At 43.5% G+C, this 22,264-nt stretch overlaps 1 protein-coding gene across 5 annotated transcripts in view; it reads left to right on the forward strand.

Annotated features, from left to right (window-relative positions):
* Positions 1-22,264, forward strand: part of Sv2b (synaptic vesicle glycoprotein 2B) — a 194,781-nt gene that overhangs the window by 101,771 nt on the left and 70,746 nt on the right. For all 5 annotated transcript variants that reach the window (XM_028879185.1, XM_028879182.2, XM_037198617.1 and 2 more), the window contains exon 2: positions 16,137-16,977. In XM_028879185.1, the coding sequence (XP_028735018.1) occupies positions 16,527-16,977 (451 nt within the window). In that variant the 5' untranslated portion in view covers positions 16,137-16,526. The remainder of the gene's footprint in view (positions 1-16,136; positions 16,978-22,264) is intronic.

Below are 22,264 nucleotides of genomic sequence, written 5' to 3' on the forward strand. Positions count from 1 at the left end.
TATGATGAAGAAGTATTTTTCCCCCATCATTGAAAAGAAAACAACGGGGTGTCAGCTGGCTTCAATGCAAGGTGAAAGTGGTTAAAAAGCACTTTCCTGATGACAGTGTTTAGTCATGCAGCACGGAAAGACATCTTGTGTTTGGTTTCAGGGCTCCCGATGACAGCAGCCAGCAGCACTGGGGGTGGATCCTGTGGCTGTGTGATGTAGGAATGTCCTTCCTGCAGCTATGGGCCATCTGTTTCTAGTAGCTGGGGGAGGGGCTTTGAGAAGCTTATCAAAACATTCCTGCCAGAGCTTTTCAAAAAAAGTCCCTGTTTGCGATAATTCCCTGTAAACCGTGGCAATTCAGACATAGGAGGTACTGGGTACGGCGGTTTACACTCTTAATCTGAGCATCTGGGAGGTGGAAGCAGGTGGGTTGTAAGTTTGAGGGCTATTTAGTGAGATTCTGTCAGAAAAGAAAAAGAAGGGATAGAATACAATGACATACTTTGGAAGTTGACTTGATTAGTGCCCTCAGATTGGTGGGTCTCTGTCTCCTCCCTCTCCTGTTCCTCATCAGATTCCTCTGACATAGCAATGCCAGTTGTTTCAATATTCAGGGGCAGTTTAATGAAGGATGCCATAATAGGCTGCTTGGGTTTCTATCACTCTAGGCTTGACTTGGGCAGGAGTCTGTGCCAAGTCCTGATACATGCTATGTGGGAGGCAAAGATGAGGTATGGTTGGCCCCTACCCTCCAGGTGCTCACAATCTAGCAGTCACCGGAAGGATGAGAGACTGCCCTGTTTATCTTACAGGCTCTCGAAAAATGTTGGTATCATTGGGCATCTCTCCTTGTCAAGCATGTAGCCGTCACTTGTCATTTGCGCAGGAAAAGAGGCACGTGGAGGAAGTCAGGCGTGTCAGATGGAGGTCACATGTGATATTCTGTGAAGCCCCAAGACCACAGCAGAGGTGATTTTATTAGCTGTCTCTGCATCACTGTTACCATAGTGCCTGATAGAAACCGCTCAAGAGAAGAATGGTCCACTGTAGTGTATGGTATCAGAGGGTTCGGTCCATGAGGGTGGAGGAAGGTGGAGTGGACAGACTCAAATCACTGTGTCACTGTGGTTGGAGTGTGTGGCAGAGTTCACATAATGGCTGACCAGGAAGAGGAGAGAGACAGAGAGAGGGAAGGAGGGTAGGAGGGAGGGAGGGAGGGAGGGAGGGAGGGAGAGAGAGAGAGAGAGAGAGAGAGAGAGAGAGAGAGAGAGAGAGAGAGAGAGAGATTACACAGAAGTAGTACACTGGAGTGGGGTGTGTATGTCAGGGTAGAGGAGAATTGTGGGGCCAATATCACACAGGACTTAGTGATTGGGGATAATAATGAGATAGAGGTAGGGATTGTGATGTATTGAAATGAGTTTAAAAACATCATTCCATGACACAGGTGGGACTGCAAGATCAGCTGTGTGGACTCTACTTATGATTTCCCCATGGAGAAAAGTAAGGCAGTTTCCAAAGGCCCAGAGAGTTGGAGGCTGACTCTGTGAGAACATAGCTAAGGAACAGAAATCAGGGAACTCTAATAATCAGGGAGTGTTGCCTTAGAGTGTCTGAGATGCACAAGGTACTCACTTCAGTACCCACTTTAGGCAGTCCTGGAAGATAGGGTATCTCCAGGACTGGACAATGGAAAGGCAAGTTTGTAGCCAAAGGTAGGTCATTTCCAGAAAGAAAAGTATATGAAGGCAGAGGCATGTCAAGGCGTATGAAGTGGGTCTTGTGGCTTGGCGGGCTTGCCTTTGGGAGTGTGTGTGGGAAGAACAGTCCAAAATCCACCTTGATATCTTTATCAGTCTCCCAGGCTTCTTTCAACTCAAACCAATAAAGCTATAGCCATAAAGTTCCTTGAGCCTTCCCCACCTTATTTGTATTTTATGGGTATTTTTGTCTACACATGTGTCTGTGCTTTGTGTGATTGCAGTGCCTGAGGAGTCCAGAAGAGGGCATCAGATCTCCTGGGACTGGAGTTACAGATGATTGCAAACCACCATGTGGGTGCTGGTGATCCAACCTGGGTGTTCTAGGAGATCAGCCAGTCCTCTTAAACACTGAGCCACTTCTCCTTGAGCCTTTTGAGATCCCACTTCTCAAGCTGTTGCCCCTATTGGAACAATTATCTCCTAGGTTTAATGGGAACTCTGTCTTTTTATTTTCAAATGCTCTTCCAAAACCTCCAATGATCCAGACGATAATGTCTTGTGTGTGATAAGAAGTCCTTATCTTTACAAACAGGGTGCTGATTTTATGTTTAGTAAAAAATTATACTTACTGTCTTACAAGGAACAGGACAGTGGGAGTTTGTTAAATTCTCCGGGATGTTGCCAGCATCTGACACAGGACCTTTATATGACTCCCAAACTTTGACAGAACAGATGATGAGGGCCACAAGGAGAACTGAGTAAGGCCATTTGCCTAGGGAGGAGCTACCAGAAAGGGGAAAGTGAAGCTGAGAGCTGGGGTGTGTATTGTTCAGTGAAGGACAATTTCAGGCCAAATCAAGTGTTTTCAAAGTCTTGGGAGGTTACTAAGAAATGTTTGAGCCATTTGAAGGATGAAGATGCTGGTAGTGTTGGGATGATTGGCCTAAGAGGTGTTTTGGAGTCTTGTCAGTAGAATGGGATAGAGTGCTTGGCCTTCTTAGGCTTGGTGACACCATGGGGAAGCTGGTGGTGTCATCAGGCAAAATCTGCCAGCTGCACAAGGAGGGAATCATTGAACTCTCCTTCAGGGTTCATTTTATAGTGGCCAAGGCAGTCTCCAAGGCCGTCTGTGATTTCATTATTGGCTTAGTGGTTTAAGCTATTTGTTCTCTATTTTTGAGACAAGCTTTCTGCCTATAGAATTGTTTTTCAGTTGGCTCTATTTTGGGAAGAAGAAAAGACATATCTGAAATGCCTCGCAGGTTATAATATTTTTTCCTTTCTCCAGGATATTGAAGTTTTCTGGAAATATGACCAACTATATTAGGTGGTTTCTTAGGGGAGCTCACATTGTGTCCCGTGAACATTTATGTGCATCTTTCCAGTAGCAGAGGCTTCCACTGTAATAGCTTCTACTTTTATTTCTGAAGAAAATATGTCTCTCAGATAAAAGAAACAAGAATAGTATCTGATACTTCCAAATCTGTTCACTTCCTCCCCTGTCCAATTCCAAAACTTACCTGCACTGGTTTCTCTTCTCAGGCTTTGAGATGTCAATTGGCTGATGCTTTCACTCAAGTCCTTCCCAACCTGTCTCCATCCTTCCCAAACTGTTTCCCATCTTTCGGTTCATATGTATCTGCAGCCACCTTCCCAAACGTCCCCCTGCTGGACTCACTACCCACCATGGGAATCAATTCTTCTGAGAGTTTGATGTCACCTCTCAATTTTCTCAAGTTCACTGTCTGCCTCAGGATTGGCTTAGGGTGCAGATGCTCCTAAGTGATCATACAGCGGTGTCTTCAGTCATGAATGACAGAAGTTGTTCTTTCTTGGGTAAACTTGTAATGGAAAGCATAATTGTAGAGAAGAGATGAAACCCACCTTTAAACTGGAGACAAGGTCCCGTTTGGCAGGCTGGCCTTCCCAGTAGCAGTTGGTAGATTTCCAGACATAGTATTTCCTGATCTATTGTTGGTTGCCAGGATCTGTCCATCTAGCAGCAGGTGATGCAGTAAACATGGCACGTGAGCAGCTTGGTGTAGGAGAATTTTAATGCTGACTTTTGAATCTGCTATCAATGGAGAGGCCATGGCAAAAGACTTACTCTCTTTGAATCTTAGTTATGCCACCTATGAAATGGAAAAGTAAAATTATCTATCTCCTAATGTTGCAAAATTGAAGAGGCAAAATTTTTCGGTTCAGAAAATGTTAGTTTGTACTTTAATGAGTTTGTATCTTTGGCAAAGATCCTTCCCTACTTTCTTTGGAAATACCAGCTGAGGGACTGGACATAGGGCTGTGTCAGTACAAGTGTACAATATATAAACCCGAGGGACTGAGTTCAGACCCCCAACACTGGTGTCAAAAGCCAGGCTTAGAAAGGTGCATCTAGAACTGGGTGTGCGTGGGGGGGGGGTGAGGACAGACGGTCCCCAGAGCTCACTGGCAGCCAGTCCAGCCAATGGGTGAGCTTTGCCATGAGGAAGAGACTTTGTCTCAAGCAATAAGCTGAAGTGTGATAAAGGGAAACATCAATTGTCAACCTCTGGCTTCACACACACACACATACACACACACACACACACACACACACACACACACACACACACTCCCTACTCACATGTACACCACACACACAATCAAATAAAAAAAATCAGTCGGATGTGTTCATTTAAGAAAGAAAGAACTGAATGACCAATAGAGTCACTCTTTCTCCTGCTCGTAATTTGATGCTATTTAATGATATAAAATCACGTTAGGTACCATGAAGAACAACATCACTGCTTTGGAAATTTTCATGTTTGCAATTATTCATTTTTGGGAACAAAATATGCGTGGGTGCCTGTGACTCAGGGTCAGTATGTGGAGGAGATTCAGGAGCTTGTGGAAGAAAGTCAGGGCCTTAGACCAAGGTGGCATGGGGACTCAGGGCAGGCCCCCAGTAGAGTGGGTATGCCCCGAGTCTAAATGCTCTCTCTGAGAAGACTGAAGATTTGCCTGTGGATGGAGGTGAACCAGAAGTCCCCAAGTCCTTTTGGCTTGGTTGTGCTTTGAGGCATCAGTGATGCACACCAGCAAGGCCTTTCTCTCTGTGTGTATTTACACAGTAGCTTCTTTGGATGTTGTTGAACACCTTCTTGGTCATAGGCATTGTACCAAGCTTTGTGAAAATGTCACCTTACTCTCATAACTCAACAGCTAGAATGTCATATTCTTCTCGATTCACACATGAAGACACCAAAGATTTCTGGGTCAACAATCTGATCTGATTCACAGAGCTGTTGTCTATAAATATGTACCATGTCAAAAATCTGCTTTGTAACACTGACCCCCAAAGCAAGAAATGCTGTGAAAAAAAATTGTGATGAAATCAAATCAAAGAGATGAGGGACTGAAGATGCCCATAAATTTGATTTCAGTTTTGACACAGGGTCTTGCCATATTGTTCTCGAATTTATGGTCGTTCTTATGCCTCTGCCTCCCAAGTGCTGGGATTACAGCTGTACACGTCCACATATGGGCCCATACCTGGGTTTGGCTAGGCTCCATTCCCTAGCCTATCTGACATCTCAACGAAAAGGTCTCCTAAACGGTGGGGAGCCTGGCCCATGGTTCCGTTCTGTGTTTTCGATGCTCAGTGTTGTCTTCAGGGACAAGCCTGCAGACATCTACTGGCCGTTCTGCTTTGGATGAACCAGAGGCGCACTGCTCAAGGACTCCAGCTCTTCTATAGGTCATACTGTGGTTCTAGCTCTTCTCAGGGGACTCATATCCCTCCTATGGGTCTGTCCCCAGAAGCTGGACATCTCTATTAAGTTTGAGCAGCAGCCTCTATTTCATTCTCTCCTGGCTCAGCTCCTGGAAGGACCTAGGTGTTTGAAGGCAGGGTGTCTCTTTGTTCTCGCCTTTCCATCTTGAAGATAGGGTGATTTGCTTCCAGGGGAAGAGGGCTTAGGCCAGAGGTAGGTCTTAACTTCGGGGGAGTGGGGGGAGAGCTTGCTGATAAAGCAGGTTTCGGTGCTCTAGCACAGTCTTGTCCAGGAGTCTGCATTTGAGCAGCACCCAGAGGCTTTCCTGACAAGGCAGAGCACACCGTGAGAAACACTGTCAGGCTCTAGAATGCAGGCAGAAAGGGAACTAATGAACTTTTCACGGGGAAAGGAGTGAACACTTACTGTCTTATAAAAACAATCTTGTCAGAGATGTTTGCATAAAATATCTACAAATTTGTATTATCCTATGGATGTTATTGGCCTAATATATGAATACATTATTTTTTTAATATTTTCAACTGATATAGTTTCCCATTTTATTTTTTCTAAATAAGTCCTTCAGAGGCTTATTACCATATTATTTAACTATATAAATATTTCAGGGTTTATTTGCCTGGCCCCCATTTAGTGTATGAGTTACTTCAATATTTGTTAATATAAACAATGCTATAATTACCGTTCTTCATCAACTGTTGTCCTACTTTTCTATTTTAAAAGGAAGCGACATTCTCTAACTTCAAACTAAGTCAGGCTTTACTTTAAAGAATTGGGTATTACTTTAAAGTATTTGTTTTAATTTCTTGAGAAAAAAAACAGGGGGTTTGGTCTTGCTGAACCCTACTTGTTCCTCACAGCTTGGAACACAGCTTTCTGTCCTAATAGAGCAGAACTGAGATGGGCGGTTCAGCTAAGAAAGGAGAAGTGCCCTTATGGTTATAGCATTAATAACTGACATGATCTTGAGTGGGGCAAATCTGGAAGTGATTGTTGGAGTTTCCAAGAGCAGTCTCCCACTCCTAGCCAGATAAGTGGGCCCTGGTATTTTCAACCCACAGATGATGCGACCTCTGCCACAAACACCAATCAATGTGTTTCAAGAAATACTGCAAGCCAGGTGGTATTGGCACATGACTTTAATTCCAGCACGCAGGAGGCAGAGGCAGGCGTATCTCTGTGAGTTCGAGGCCAGCCTGGGCTACAGGGTGAGTTCCAGGAAAGGTACCAAAGCTGTACAGAGAAACCCTGCCTCAGAAAACCAAAAAAACAAACACACAATCAAAAAGGAAATACTGCACGTAATTAAAACCTGTTTTATCTTTAGAAATTTGGTAACAGACAACTCAAGCTCTCTTAAGCACCATGTCTCCACCATTTCAACTAGGATGCTGCCAGCACTAGAGGTGAGAGGAAATACATGGCGGCTTCCTCGGGGTCTCACTGATCTAGCCTTTTCATTTTCAGTTTCTTCTTTCTTTTTTTTTCACCCCTTTCTGTTCCCATCAACCCCCAATCCACCCCTCTTCCATTCCTGTTCAGGAATGGGCAGGTCTTCCATGGACATCAACAAAACATGGCACATCAAGTTGCAGTAAGACTAAGCATCTCCCCATGTATTAAGGCAGGCAAGGTGACCTAGTATGAGGAGTAGGGCCCCCAAAGCCTGTAAAAGAGTCAGAGACAGCCCCTGTTCCCACTGTTATGAGTCCCACAAGAAGACCAAGCTACACAACTGTAACATATATGCAGAGGGCCTAAGTCAGTCCCACGCAGGCTCCTTGGTTGTCAATTCAGTCTCTGTGAACACCTATGGACCCAGGTTAGTTGATTCTGTGGGTTTTCTTTAGGTGTTTTTGACCCTTCTGGCTCCTACAATCTTTTTTCCCCCTCTTCTGCAGGATTCCCCAAGCTCCACCTAATGTTTGGCTGTGGGTCTGCATCTGTTTCCAACAGTTGCTGGATGAAGCCTCTCTGATGACAATTGGGCTAGATTATACTAATCTATGAGTAGAGAAGAATATCATTAGACATCATCACATTGACATTTTTTTTCTCCTGCAGTCATGTTTGGTTCTATCCTAGGTCTCTGGGTCATTCATCCTGTGGGTCCTGGTATTTTTCTTTTAAAAACGAAGGTATTGGTTTAAACAGTATTAAACCAGTGGGTCCATCTACAGCAAAGTGGGGCCTCTGGTTCCCAGGCCTTTTTTGACTTGCTTTTAGTGAACCACTGAGTAACAGTTAACCTTGTTGGTTGAGCAAATGTTTTCAAAGACTTGTTATCCTCAAAGAGTCTGCATTTGGCGATGGAGATTAAAAATGAAGTAAAAATACTACATTTCCTATCCTAGACTTGTTCATAGATTTCCAGCAGAGAAACACACACAATGAACAAAGAGACATTAGTAGCTATCAGATAATATACTGCAGAAATACACATAAGCCAGGGGACTTCTTAGAGCAATTCTAAGTGTTCAAGAATTAAGAACTATCCAAGCTTTCAGTCTATAAACATTGCTCTTAATTAGAAGGAGACATTATCCTAGATATTAAAATAAGAACATTTACATTATGTATTTCTCAGATGGCACATTGTGTGTTTGTATAAATACACAAGGAAATATTGATTGGGGAATATGGCTGCACAGAAGCCATTCCCCACCGGAGAGATGTGGGGCTGGAGCCTCAAAAGGAAGGGGACTGACCTAGGATCCCACAATGGCTTGAAGACAAGATTAGGACAGCAGCTCAGCCCTCTATACATAGCGGCCTGTCTCGTATCCCTCTGCACCTCCAGGTATTCATCATTGGTGTTGACTTCCCAATAGGGATGGAACCCAAGGAAGAGGTTAGAGTAGGGTGGTAGAGGGTTCACCTCTTAGTAGGTTCATGGGTGGAACCAGACAGAACAATAAAGATGGTGTGTTAGCCTTTGCTTTGCTGTGCTCAAAACGTCTGATAGACACAACTTAAGTGAAGAAGATTTACTTGGGTTCACAGCTTAGGGCATTCAAACTATTATGGTGAAGTAAGCATGGAGGAACACCTAAGCTCATATCATGGTAGACCAAGAAACAGAGACTGACATGAAATGTCCAGGGATAATATACTCCTGAAGATCTTCCAGGAGTAGCCTACTTTCTCTCCCTAGGTCCCACATTCTGGAGTTACCACAGCTTCCCAAAGTAGTACCCTCCAACCTTAGAATACATGAGATTATGGAGATATTTCATATTCAAACTGCAACTGAAAAATTCAACAGAGAATAATAGTTTTGTATGACACAGGAACCATCAGCAATGATGACACAAAGAATCAGGGGGGTTTATAGTGTGTTGTGTGGAAGTGTGACTGGTGGAAGGGAGGCGTGGGCTCAATAGTAATAAAATAATACAAGGCCTGTTTGTTTAGACTCTTCATAGATAAGGACTTCATTTCCTCGGGCATTGGGTGGACACCTGTGGAAAGAAGATTTTTTTGTTTGTTTGTTTCGAGACAGGGTTTCTCTGTGTAGCTTTGTGCCTTTCCTGGAACTCACTCTGTAGCCCGGGCTGGCCTTGAACTCACAGAGATCCACCTGCCTCTGCCTCCCGAGTGCTGGAAAAAAAGCCGTGCACCATCACTGCCTGGCTGACAATGAGCTTCTTAAGGACCATTTTATCAGGTGTTTCCTTGTGTGCCCCAGTCTGCTCCAAATTCCTGTCCAACAGTCAAGGGTACCTGAGGGAATGAGCCCTTCTAAACACATGGTGCCCATTGTGTTCTTTCTTCTTTTACCCTCATGGATTGGGATGGATTTCCCATCAGGGCCAATTGTAGCCAAAGGCCCAACTACTACTGACTTCTGTCAAGCAGGACACCAGTGGCTGGGCTCTTCTGTGGGCGGTTCTGCTGTTTTTCCTAAGGGAATCATCTTCTGTTATTGCTTGCACTGAAGTAACCACATTCTGTGCCCTTGATGGTACTATTACCAGAGCTTGACTGAACCTGGAGAAAACCTTCCCAGCTGTGGCCCATCGGCCATGACTAGGCCATGCTTCCCAATTCTCTTTTCCAATGGAGAGTTCTCTCTCCTACAAGTGGATGCTAGGAGCTGCACCAAAGTGGACCCTCAAACCTAGGCTCCAGATATAAAACAGCCCTTAGCTATTTAGATGAGCCTGCATACGTGCATATTGTCATAATTTCCACAAAAAAAAAAAGAAGCTTATGACTGGTAAACACAGATTTTTAGCAAATTAGATGGACTTCTTTTCAGTAGGAGCAGCTTTACAGAGGTACTCTCTGCATGTCACAGAATCTACTCATGGACACACAATCACATGACTTTTAGTGAATATTTTGAGTTGTACAGCCACCACTGTAATCTAATTTGGGGATATTCCCATCATTTCTGTGCTTCCTAATTCCCTCGAATTCATTTGGAGTCAACACCCATTCCTACCCTGGCCCTAGACCACCCATGGCCTATTTTCTCTCATTGTTGAGCTGCTTATTTTGGGTGTTTTATGTAAATAGAATGAGATGATCTGTGGCCTTTTGTGACTAGCTGAATATGTGTCTATTCTGCTGTATGTATCACTAACTTGATCCTTCTTTTTTGGGGCGGGGAGTTTCATGACAGAGTTTCTCTGTGTAGCTTTGGTGCCTGTCCTGGATCTCACTCTGTAGACCAGGCTGGTCTTGAACTCACAGAGATCCACCTGGCTCTGCCTCCCAAGTGCTGGGATCAAAGGTGTACACCACTACCGCCTGGCTAACTTGATCCTTCTTAATACCATTTCATACCATACTGCATAGATAGGTGACATTTCATTTCTGTGTTCATGGGCTCATGGGCACTTGTGTTAATCACACTTTGGAGCTGATGTAGATGTTTCTACTGTGAGCACTTATGCATAAGTCTTTGTGTAAGCTTATGTCTTTATTTGTCTTAGGTACATTTTTCGATTGGAATTGCTGGGGTTCTGGTAAATATATGTTTAATATTTGAAGAACCTGGCAAACAATTTTCCAAAGTGGTTGAGTCATTGCCCACTCTCTCAGTAGTTTCTAGTGGTTCTGGTTCATCACCTCCTGGTCCACACATGCTGTCTATTGATTAGAGCTATAGCAGTGGTTGTGTAGTAGTGTCTCATTGTTGTGTTAAGTAAGCTTTTGTTCGGTACTTACAGCTTTCAATTTGACAGTGTGTCTGTGAATCATCCAAAGAGAATCGTAAATAAAGGATCCAGTGTTTACCAAATTTATTTGCTCTTAGAATCCTTTTTGCCTCACTTAAATGAATATGTTTAAGGCCTAATAGTGTTCGGCCTTCTGGGAAGAATTACATCATTTGTTTAGTATTGCTTTTAACTTCATTCTGAACAAGGATCTATGGCACAATGATTCTGAGCCAAGCAACTAGATGAGGCTAACACTGTGAGAGTTAAAGGAAGATCAGCACTAGGAGGTTTGGAAACCTGTTTCTCTGTTCTTGGTTCTCTAGCTCAGCCCAGATGTGTCCAGATCTCACAGCTGGGCTCAAGCTGGGATCCTGGTTACATTTTAATTCCCAGTGCGCAGATACCAATCATTACATTGCACAGATGACAGTAAGATGAGATTTGCATTGTTACACCTGTGCATGCTGGGAGCTGTGGTGACCGAGGTTTTTGGATAGCTCACTGAATCCTCATGGTGACTTTCTGCATGGGTGCTATTAACAGATAGCACTGAGAGGCTATTAGGAGCTTCCACACAGGTAGTGAGAAACAGCAGCATCAGGGTTTGAATCTGGGTCTCCCAGACATCAGGACATTGAAATATATCCTACTACCAAGGCAAAGCGGCAAATCAGGAAGATCCTTTGTTTGTCCCAATTTCAAGGTAATTACAGAGTTCTGGAAATACTGGCAATCTACCTTTGACTGCTTAGAGTCATCACTGGTCCAGTCTCTTGGTCCTCTTTTCACCTACAGGGCACATTCGAATCATCCTATACATGTCTTCTGGCACATGTGTCTCCCTTGTTTCACTGTCCCTGTCCCAGATACTTGTGAAAAGCCAGGACTCACCCCCACCAGTGAGATCCTCCCAGGCCTCCATTCTGCACACCCACTCCACTCATTTTCACAATCTTTATTGGCTCCTGATATTTATACAACATTCCCACCTGTGAGCAAAGCGCTGATTGGCCTCTTTCCACTCCATCAGTCTCCTACACTTCCCCATGTGGCTCCTCTGTGGCAGGCCAGCTGGCTTCTCACTACTGTCCAAAAGGGAAGAGCTAGTCTCACTTCCATGCCCTTCTCTCCAGCTTCCGGTGCCTTCCTTGTGGTGCCCACGTCTCTCTGAGCCCTCTCTGCCTTTGGATGTCTCCCTACCTCTAGGATGCTATCTCAGCAGGTCCCAACCCATCGTGACCCTCCCTCCTCTGAATCCCCATAGAGAACCTTCTCATTGCCACTCTGGGTCACTTGTCTGGCTTCCTCAGGCCCAGTCTTGTTCTCTGTAAATGGGATGATTATGGGGCTGACTCATACGGTTCTTATGCTGCTCAAAAGATTGTAAAACATGTAAAAACACAATAAACTTAGCCCAGGGCCTGGCACAAAAGCTATAAGGCAAGTATTCAATAAATGAAAATATATGACTGATAAGTAATTAAGATCATGTACCAGTTGCTTCTCTCGCTGCTGGAACAAAATTCCTGCCAAAAACAGAGAAGGAAGGGTTTTTTATGTTTTGTGTTTTTGTTTTTGGTTCACAGTTTGAAGGTCCAGTCCACCATGGTGGTTAAAGATTGATGGTGGGAATGCAAAGCAGTTGGTCACATTGCCTCTGTAGTCAGGGGGCAGAGCACATGATGTTTTAATTTGTCTAGGATTCCAGCCAATGGGGTGCTGCCACCCTCCTCAGTTAAATCTGTGTTAAACACCCTTAGACATTCCCAGAGACGTCTCTCCTAAGAGATCCTAAATCCAGTCAAGTTGACAATGAAGACTGACCAGAGTGTAAGTTTCATTTCCGAGTGATGATCTGTGCTGTTCTAAGTTGACTTTCTCATAATGACTTAACCCTCTTGAGAATGGGGTTAACTTGTGAACATTTACACAGAGCCGTAAGCACCAAAGATCCTGGGAAATACTTGGCAAAGGTGGGCAGAAAAACTCAAGTGTGGGAGTAGGATCCACTCTCCATCATGATCAGTTCTGCTGCCACCTGAGCATGGGGCCTCACCTTGTCTCCTTGGGTTTCAGTTTCTTTCTCTTTGCACAATCCCTAATGTTCTGTTTGAACTCAGCACCACCCTTAGTCCCTGGTACCGATTCTCTGTGTTCACTTGGGCATGCCCATTTATCCTCCTACTCTTCTGTCTCTCCACCCATGACACAGAGAATCACATTGCATTCTTGGCCTTGAGCACAGACGAGTAATTATGAGAAATGATCCCTATAGTGCTTAGCCAATGGTTGCTCTTGTGGGTGTCTTTCCATTTCTATTTTGTTGATAAGCTTGTTTACCATGTTCTTTCAAGGGTTTACGGTAACAGATAATACAGATTTGGGGAATCAAATCAAAGAGATTTGCCATGACCCAGAGGCTCTTAGAAGTCTTAAATCAAGGTGTCAGCAGCTTGGTTTTTTCCAAGAGTTGTGAGGGAGACTGTTCCCAGCCTGTCTCACAACTGCTGGTGGCCTCAGGCCTGCTGTAGTGTGTAGATGACACTGTCCATGAATGTCCACATCATCTTCCCATCTTCCCTCCAACTCACCTTTCTCCACATCCAGATTTGCTTTGTTCATAATGTCACAGTTGCTTTAGGCTCACCTGAAAGTCCTATTTTATCACTTCTATAAAACCCTGGTGTGGTGGTGGTGGTGGTGGTGGTGTGTGTGTGTGTGTGTGAATGCCGAGGCTAGAAAATGTCTGTGGATATCTTTCTCTCTGGCTGTCCCCCACTGATTTTGTTGAAACAGGATTTCTCACTAAAACTGGAGCTTACATCTCAGTTTAATTTTCAGCTAGGCTAAAGGCCAGCAAGTTCAAGAAGTCTCCTGTTTTCTGACACCTGCGAGCTTCCTGGGCATCTGAAGTCACGACTTTATGTGCCAGGCACTAACCCACTGATCTGTCTCCCAGTCTTGGACTCTATTCTTAATGAGATTACATTCTGAGATCCTGAGGGTCAGGGTTCAATTTACCTTTTGTGAAGGAAGCAATTTAACCCACAGTGTTGCAAATGACTAATTGGTGTGTTCTCTAGAAAATGTTCTGTTGCAAAATTAAATAAAATAACTTGGCATTTCTCAATGAGATAGAAGCATCAAGAAGTACTAAAAACTGCTTGGCAATGGGACCTCTTCGCTTCGCTGCCCTTGACATTCATAGCCGTTCTTCTAAGCCAGCTCACGTGAGTGCGGTTAGTTTTGACAAAGACCTGTTTCTTTCCACAGAGAAAGTCCCAGAATCTTCACCCAAAGTGGTATTTCCCACATATGCTTTTGGAATTGAAAATCTTTCGTTCCTGGCTCATGACATTTTTGTGGGGCCTCCAGAATAGAAATAACCCAGCAGATCTCAGGCAGTTGGCACGCCTTTCCCGTGCGACAGCATGCTGCAAACGCCCCTACTGTTTATGTGTGATGTATTGTCCTCCTAGGGTTCCTAAATGCATGCAATAAAAACTGATTTAGCATATTGATCTGACACGATCCTGGCCAGCCTGGTCCAACAGAGGTTTATTTACTGGAGACGGTGAAAATTCTGCAGGAGTAGAGCAAGAATCATCCTTTGAAGTGTTCCTTGCTAGCTCCTTTCACATTATTGCTCCAAGTCTGCTGGATTGGTAGTGGTGCTGATGCAAAATGAAACATCCTGGTCTGATTTCCACACTGCAGTTCAGCGTCTTTTGAGGGACAGTTCTAGGATTCCATTTCTAATGAGCTACCTGAGTGGTTCTCATTCACTCTGCATTTGAGAACCAGTGGTCTCTGTCCTTCTTCCAGAAAAACATGCATTATGTTGTTGGGGTTAGATGATTCCCAGAGCCAAAGTCTGTCCAAGGCTGAAGGTGGGGAGACCCAGGGGGCATGTGTGGGGCAGAGGGCCCAGAGGTGGGCTGTGGGCAGGGGAGGAATCTATCAGCTGTGGCAAGGACAAGTGTGTGCAACCTATTGTGAGGTGACATCTGCTGAACACGGGGAAGGCTGGTGGGTTCCAAGTGTGGAGGGAGACCCAGTAAGGGTTGACAGCTATGAATTTGTTGGCAGGTGAGCTGAACATTCGGAATGGGTTTCTGTCAGCTACAATGCAAAGAAATCTTAATGTCTATCTCAGTCAGAAAATGTGGCTCCTGGGCACAGCTGGAGTAGACAATGGCTGAGGAAGGGATCCAGCCTGTGCCGCTGAGGGTCTGCTCAGTGAGGTGGGGCCTTGGGCCGACTTGGGGAGCTGTGCGAAAATTCACATTTCTGATGTTCAGTTGGCCTTTCTATGAGCTCTAGAGACTGCATTTTTAGAGTTCCCATGTGATCTAACATGTCAGTCATCCAGGATGGCATTTGGGACCCAGCCTGTAAAGAACTGTGGACCTTGCAGAATTCTAGCTTTGTGAAACCCTTGCTTCTGTTGATAACCTTCTCTGAGGCACACTTGCTTTACCCATTAGATGAAATCTTCCTTTCTCCACACTCTTTCTTCCTCCCCTCCTCTCCCCCGATTTTCTTTCCTTATACTTCCTTGCCTCCACTGCTTCTCGGGATGTAGCTCATTTTCAGGCCACATTTGGGCACATGGTAAACATCATTCAATGATGGCTCAAATCTTGTGAGACTTGATGTTCTAGAAGAATCTTGGATGTTGGATTCAACAGAGGGACCCAGTGATTAGAACTGGGTTATAAGACAGTGCCTTGGCCCTAGACAATGCTGTTTCCTGTTTTTTCAGAACTAGAACTGGGAAAATAATATTACCTGAAATGATATTGATATCGAGGCTGGGTGCTTGGAATATAATCTTATGCATTGAGTACTATTGTCCTTGCTTTACACATGAGAGCACTGAGGTTTGGAAGGAGGTGTGTATGTTATTGCCTGTGGTGTATCAGAGTCATGAAAATCCAGGAAACATAGCTCTGGGTCTCAGATCCTCTGTTCTTATCATTTGAGCCAAGTACAAGGTCAGAGTGGCCCTTGAGCCACAATGCTGATCTCAAAAGCAAGATGGGCCTCAGAGAAAGCTATTTAGGGTATTTCTGTGCTCTACATTTCTAGTTGTAAAATGGTACAGTTACTTCATAATGGAGTTGGAAAAGCATGCAGAAATTGACCTGTAGGATACTCCCACTGTTGCCAAAAGCTTGGCAAGTTCAACAGAAACCCATAACACAAAATTGCCTCCTAATGGACATCCCTCGACCACTTCCTGTTACATTCCTGTGTAAGATCTGACCTTTGACCTTCACCCAGTTCTTCAGAACTCAAAGGGCTCTCTGCCCAGGATTTCCTTCACCAGCCTCACTGATTCAATCCTCATTTAGCTGATATGGTTGACTTAAATATCTGACCAAGATCTACTTTGCCTTACATGCAAAGTATGGGTACTAGTAAATACGTTCATTTAACTCAGAGATCATGTCCGAATCTCAGCCTTTTGTAACTGTTCCCTTTTCTGTCTCTATTCCCAGGGCATAACCTTCAGTAGAAGGACAAATCATCACAGCCAGTAAGCTGCCAAGTGCTGCCCCCACCTTGTCAAAGAGAACAGCTGGACCCATTTTTAATCAGCACCTCCCAGCACAAGCCTCTGGCTCACAGAAGGAGAACAGGCCAGAGTTTGAAACTTTCCAAAGACATTTAACACAAATTGAGTGCAAAAGGCCACTTAAGTTGTCTTTGTATGAATCTAGTTGATTTGAGAAACAAATTAAAAGGGTACGACTTTCATTGATGCTTCACATGGACATACTCTACATTTCAACCATATTGTAGATGATGGTTATTGGAAGAGCCCAAGCATTTATCACAGAGCAAGAGATATAGCTTGAGAGGTTATCAGACAATCCCAGAACCAAAGAATGGATGACTACAGGTATCGGGATAACTATGAGGGCTATGCCCCCAGTGATGGCTACTATCGGGGCAATGAGTCAAACCCAGAAGAAGATGCACAGAGCGATGTTACAGAAGGCCATGATGAGGAAGATGAGATCTATGAGGGCGAGTACCAGGGCATCCCTCATCCGGATGATGTCAAGTCCAAGCAGACTAAGATGGCACCCTCCAGAGCAGACGGTCTTCGGGGCCAGGCAGACATGATGGCTGAGAGGATGGAAGATGAGGAGCAGTTGGCCCACCAATATGAGACCATCATTGATGAGTGTGGCCATGGGCGTTTCCAGTGGACCCTCTTTTTTGTCTTGGGTTTGGCCTTGATGGCTGATGGAGTGGAAGTGTTCGTGGTGAGCTTTGCCCTGCCCAGTGCAGAGAAAGACATGTGTCTGTCCAGTTCCAAGAAAGGAATGCTTGGTAAGTAGAAACTTCCAAAGGTCATTTTCCTTGTGACATCCAGTATATGAAAGTAAAGGAGAATACATACAGATATACATATTTCATTATATATGAATGTATGTATACACATACACATACACATATGTATAGCCTGTCATTTAGACACCTTAAATATGCCATGGTGTTCTGCAAAGTTATAATTTTATAGTCATTTACCATTCAGGTGTTATTGTCTTATAGAAATAATCAATTGATTGGCTCAAACTTGTATAGCTTGTATCAGAGCTTGCTTTCCTATTCAAATCTGTTTGATTCTTAGCTCTTTCTTTGATTTCCAAATCTTGTTTTCTTGAATGACAGACTATTCTCCTATTAATCTATCTTCCATATTCAAGTAACAATACATTTTGGAAAGGGTATGTCAGAGGTCTCTTCCATCATTCCTTCTTTATGTATCTTCCCAGAACCCAATGGCATCTGCTCCCAGCTTCTTTTGTACTAAGTGTTAGTGGCTGAGTGCCCATGTGCCTTGGATAACTGATGAGCTTGAGCATGCCCACAGAGTCCCCATAGGCAGTTGAGAACCATGGTGTGAAACACAGATGGATTCTGAAGGATGGTGGACCAGCTTGCAAGTCAGTTAGCAGACCAACACAGTCAGAGCCAAGCCTCAGCCATCAGAGCTTGAGGCAGAGAAGATTGTGTGAAGCTGGAGAGAGGATGGGCACAAATGGTGTGGAATAGAAGAGATTCATCATAATATAGCTAGTGGCTTGTCTCGATCCCCAAATGTTCTGAAAACATATCTACTCTCTAAATTTAGTGACCAAATAGAGCCCAGGAAACATGCAGCTATTGAGAACTTACTGTGAATCTGTTTCTCAATCAAGATGAAAAATACTTATGGCCCTCAGGAGTTCCAACTCTGTTCAGCCACCAAACTCGTCAATTCAACAAATAGGTACATATTTTTGGTCTACAGTGTGCTAGTACCTGTGATACAGTCTTAAAAAATAGTTCTTGTTTCTTAATATATACATACATATATATATATATATATATATATATATATATATATATATATATATATATATATATAAAGATAAGAAGGTCTTCATGGACACAGAAAAGACTTATTAACTTCAGGGATCAGCATTGGAATGTGCCTGTGTGATTTTAGACCTTGACTTTGGAGAAAGAGTTAGCAAACATTTCTGGAAAGACGGAGATAGTAAACTTTTTCAAAGCCCAGATGGCCTCTGTCACGATGATCCAAATTCATTGCTGTAATCAAAATCATCTGGAGATAATGTGTAAACAAATAGACATGATTGTGCTTCCATAAAACTGAGACTGTGCTCAGGAGGTGGAAGCCGGAGGACTGAGAACTTGAGGGTAGCCTGTGCTATTTAGTGAGATTATTCCCAAATCTGAAAAAAGTAAGAAAATACTTAGACAAGAGAGATATGAAGAATTGTAACTGAAAAACTCAATATCAGCAACAAAAGTCCAAAACTAGCCGAACAAAAAGAATTGTCTCTGGGCCATTAAAACGTAAATGCTTATGCTTGGTTATAATGCCATTTAAAATGATTAGAACTCCATCAGACATGACCAGCAAAATCAAAGGAGACTGAGTGTGTACAACAGTCAGTATGTCTCAAAGCAAAAAAGGCTGGGAAGTCACTCAGCTTTTAGAAGCCAGTAGAATTTTAGTATTTATTTACTTACTTACTTACTTATTTACTTATTTATTTATGTTCATGTGTGTGTCCATCCATACACTCACATACAACCTTCAATGTTGAACAGTATATTTTTAATAATTTATTTATTTGTATTTTATGTTCATGGTGTTTTGCTTGCCTGTATATCAGTGTGAGGGTGTCAAATCTCCTAGAACTGTATTTACAGACAGTTGTGAGCTGCCATGTGGGTGCTGGAGATTGAACCTGGGTCCTCTGGAAGAGTAGCCAGTGCTCTTAACTGCTGAAGCATCTCTCCAGCCCAGAATAGTAGATATTTTAAAAGGGCAAACAAAAGAACAAAATTCCCAGCTGAAACCAATCCATCTCTAACTGACTTAACCATTTTGAAGTCATAACTTGTTTTGTGCTGTTCCCAAATGAAACCCAAGTCCCGGTTTATTCTGGCAACGTCAATAATGGTTTAATGCCTATCAGTCCCTCTGGCACCACAGTGCCTAGCAACCCCATTAGCAGAACTGCTGTATTGTGGCAGCTCCAGCCTCTTCCAGGGCAAATGCTTAGGAAATGTAGTTATGATTTGGAGAACCCTCGCTGGTGTAATTTTGCCCCATGTTTACCAAGAAGATGCTATGAGTCAAACTGAGAAGGGCACATAGACCCTGAGCAGAGATTCCCACAGGAGACCTGTGTGGCCAAGAAAATGTAAGACTTAGATGTGAATCCAGGTAGGTAGATGGCTGAGAGTCTCAAGTCGCCTTTGAAGATGGCCACATGTAGAAATAGATTCAGAGAGCCTTATCTAAGTAAGTGGCAAGCAGGGCATGATGGCAAGACTTTCTGACTTTGAAGTCTGTGATGGCTCTTTTGTACCACCCTGCCTTTTTCTTATGCATGAGTTGTGGAGGGGAAAAAGCCATGCCCTGGAGCAGGCTTCTCTCCACGTGGGATCATGCTACAGTGGATAATAAGTCCTGGAGTTTGACCATGAGAATTTGGCAGCTAGCTATATCATTATCAGTCAGTGACCTCAGGCAGCTTCCAACTCCCCTAGCTCAGTTTTCCTGGGGAGTAAGTAAGGATAAGGACACATTTGCTGTGAGGACTGAGATAATGCAGACAAAGCCACAGTAGGGACGCCTTCTGAACAACTCAGCCCCCTGCTTTGTGCCCTGCCGCCATCCTGCCAGCGTTTGCCTGGATTCTGATTGCAGGGACATAATGGGGCAGCCTGGAAGTCAGGGCCAGGCTGCTCGGTTTGAAGTCACACTGTGCTGGCTCTTAGCAGGGCAAGTTACTCGGCTGCTTTGTGTCCCGGCTCTCTCCTCTGTAAAACGTGTTTGATGGTGATACCTGTTCCATAGGATTTCTGTGAAGATGGACTGAATCCAGCTGTACTGAATTTAATGCAGTTAACTTGGTTGGCTTATTATCTGCACTTCACAGGTGCTCAAGATATCTTTATTGCTTTTGATTGAAATTATTATTATTAACCTGATTGTTTGATAGTGATGAGCCATCCACACTCAGGGCCATATTTACCCTGATGACTTTGTACATATCCTTCAGCCAAAATGATGCCTAATGGACTCTTAAGGTCAACTTGCTTGACCTTAGTGGGCAAAAGGCCTTTGTGTTCCAGTATTAACCCAGAGCTTCCACTCTCCTGATTCCATTCTGTTTTAAAAAGAAACTCTCTCAAGTGAAGCCTCTCGCTTGACTCTCAGTGGCCCAAGAAAATAATACAGAGAACAACCCAGGTCTGACTCATAGATCATTCTTATTTTCTTTCTGGAAAGAAATAAATCAGTTCAGAAAAAGTAAAGATTCTCTCTTGGTATCTTAGTTGTTTCCCTTGAACATTGTGCTTTAGTGAACTTGAATATCTGCCTCACTGGGTAGAAAGTAGGTTTAAGTACATACGGCCAGCATTGGAGGCTCAGCCATGCTTCTATCCAGTGGTGCTCACCTTTAAGACAAGGAAAAGGCCTCTGCTTGTTAATTAAGCATGTCCTTCATTCTTCTCCTTTTTAAAATTTTATAATTTTAATCCAAGTATTCAGAAGACATAGGCAGGTGGAGCTCTGTGAGTTCTGGGCCAGCCAGGGTTACATAGTAAAATTCTATAAAAAAATTAGATAGATAGATAAATGATACATAGATGAATAGATGAAGGAATGCTGATTCCTACCATAAAGATACATGCTCAGCTATGTTCATAGCAGCACTATTTGTAATAGCCAGAACCTGGAAACAACCTAAATGCCCATCAATGGAAGAATGGATGGAAAAAATGTGGTACATATACACAATGGAGTACTACTCAGCAGAGAAAAACAATGAAAGCATGAAATTTGCAGGCAAATGGATGGAACTAGAAAAAAATCATCCTGAGTGAGGTAACCCAAACCCAGAAAGATAGTCATGGTATGTACTCACTCATAAGTGGATTCTAGATATAAAATAAAGAACAATCAGACCACAGCCCATAGAACCATAGAGGCTATATATATAGTATGGAGGTCCTAGGACGACTGTGGCTTATAATAAATTTCGGTTCTACTCAATTATTGAAAAAAAATAGCCAAATGAATGGAAACACATAAACTATGAACCAAAGGCTGAGGGCCCCCAGCTGGATCAGGCCCTCTGAATAGGTGAGACAGTTGATTGGCCTGATCAGTTTGGGAGGCAACTAGGCAGTGTGACCAAGTCCTGTGCTCATTGCATGAGTTGGCTGTTTGAAACCTGGAGCTTATGCAGGGACACTTGGCTCAGTCTGGGAGGAAGGGACTGGACCTGCCTGGACTGAGTCTACCAGGTTGATTGCAGTCCTGGGGGAGGATTTGCCCTGGAGGAGGTGGGAATGGGGGGTAGGCTGGGGGTAAGGGGAAGGTGTGGGAGGGGGGATAATAGGGGAACCCATGGCTGATATGTAGAACTGAATGGTATTGTAAAATAAAATAAAATAATAATAATAATAAAAAATTAGATAGATAGATAAATGAAACATAGATGAATACATGATAGATAGATGAATGATAGATAGATCATAAATAGATACACAGATAGATAGACAGATAGATGATAGACAGATGATAGATAGATAGACAGATTGATAGATTGATTGATAGATGATGGATGGATAGATAGATTGATAGATGATGGATGGATAGATGATGGATGGATGGATAGATAGATGATGGATAGATAGATAGATAGATTTTTCATAAAGTTACACCAGTTGGAATGGAAGGAGAGACCATTGTTCTGAGGTAATGTTCTGTCTGCTCTTAGTATGAGAGAAGAGAGGTCCTTTCTCTTATTCTTGACAGTGAGCGATGTCTCTGGTTGATGGTAACAGAAGAGGCAAAGTCCTCTCTCTCTCCTTCTTGCCTCTCCTCGGCATTCTGGCTGCTCCATCTCCCTGTTTCATCTCAGGGTTCTCTGTCCTCATCTTGGTCCCTACTGCTACAATTGTTCGAAAGACTAATGGAGAAGTGTAAACCACGTTTTCATCCATTCACTTGTTCATGTCTTTTAACTGTTAATTATCTGGCAGGAACACAAAATCCGTTTTCAAGTCCTCCATATATCAT

Source organism: Peromyscus leucopus, chromosome 1 (genome assembly GCF_004664715.2).
Source record: "Peromyscus leucopus breed LL Stock chromosome 1, UCI_PerLeu_2.1, whole genome shotgun sequence".
NCBI classification, from domain to species: domain Eukaryota; kingdom Metazoa; phylum Chordata; class Mammalia; order Rodentia; family Cricetidae; genus Peromyscus; species Peromyscus leucopus.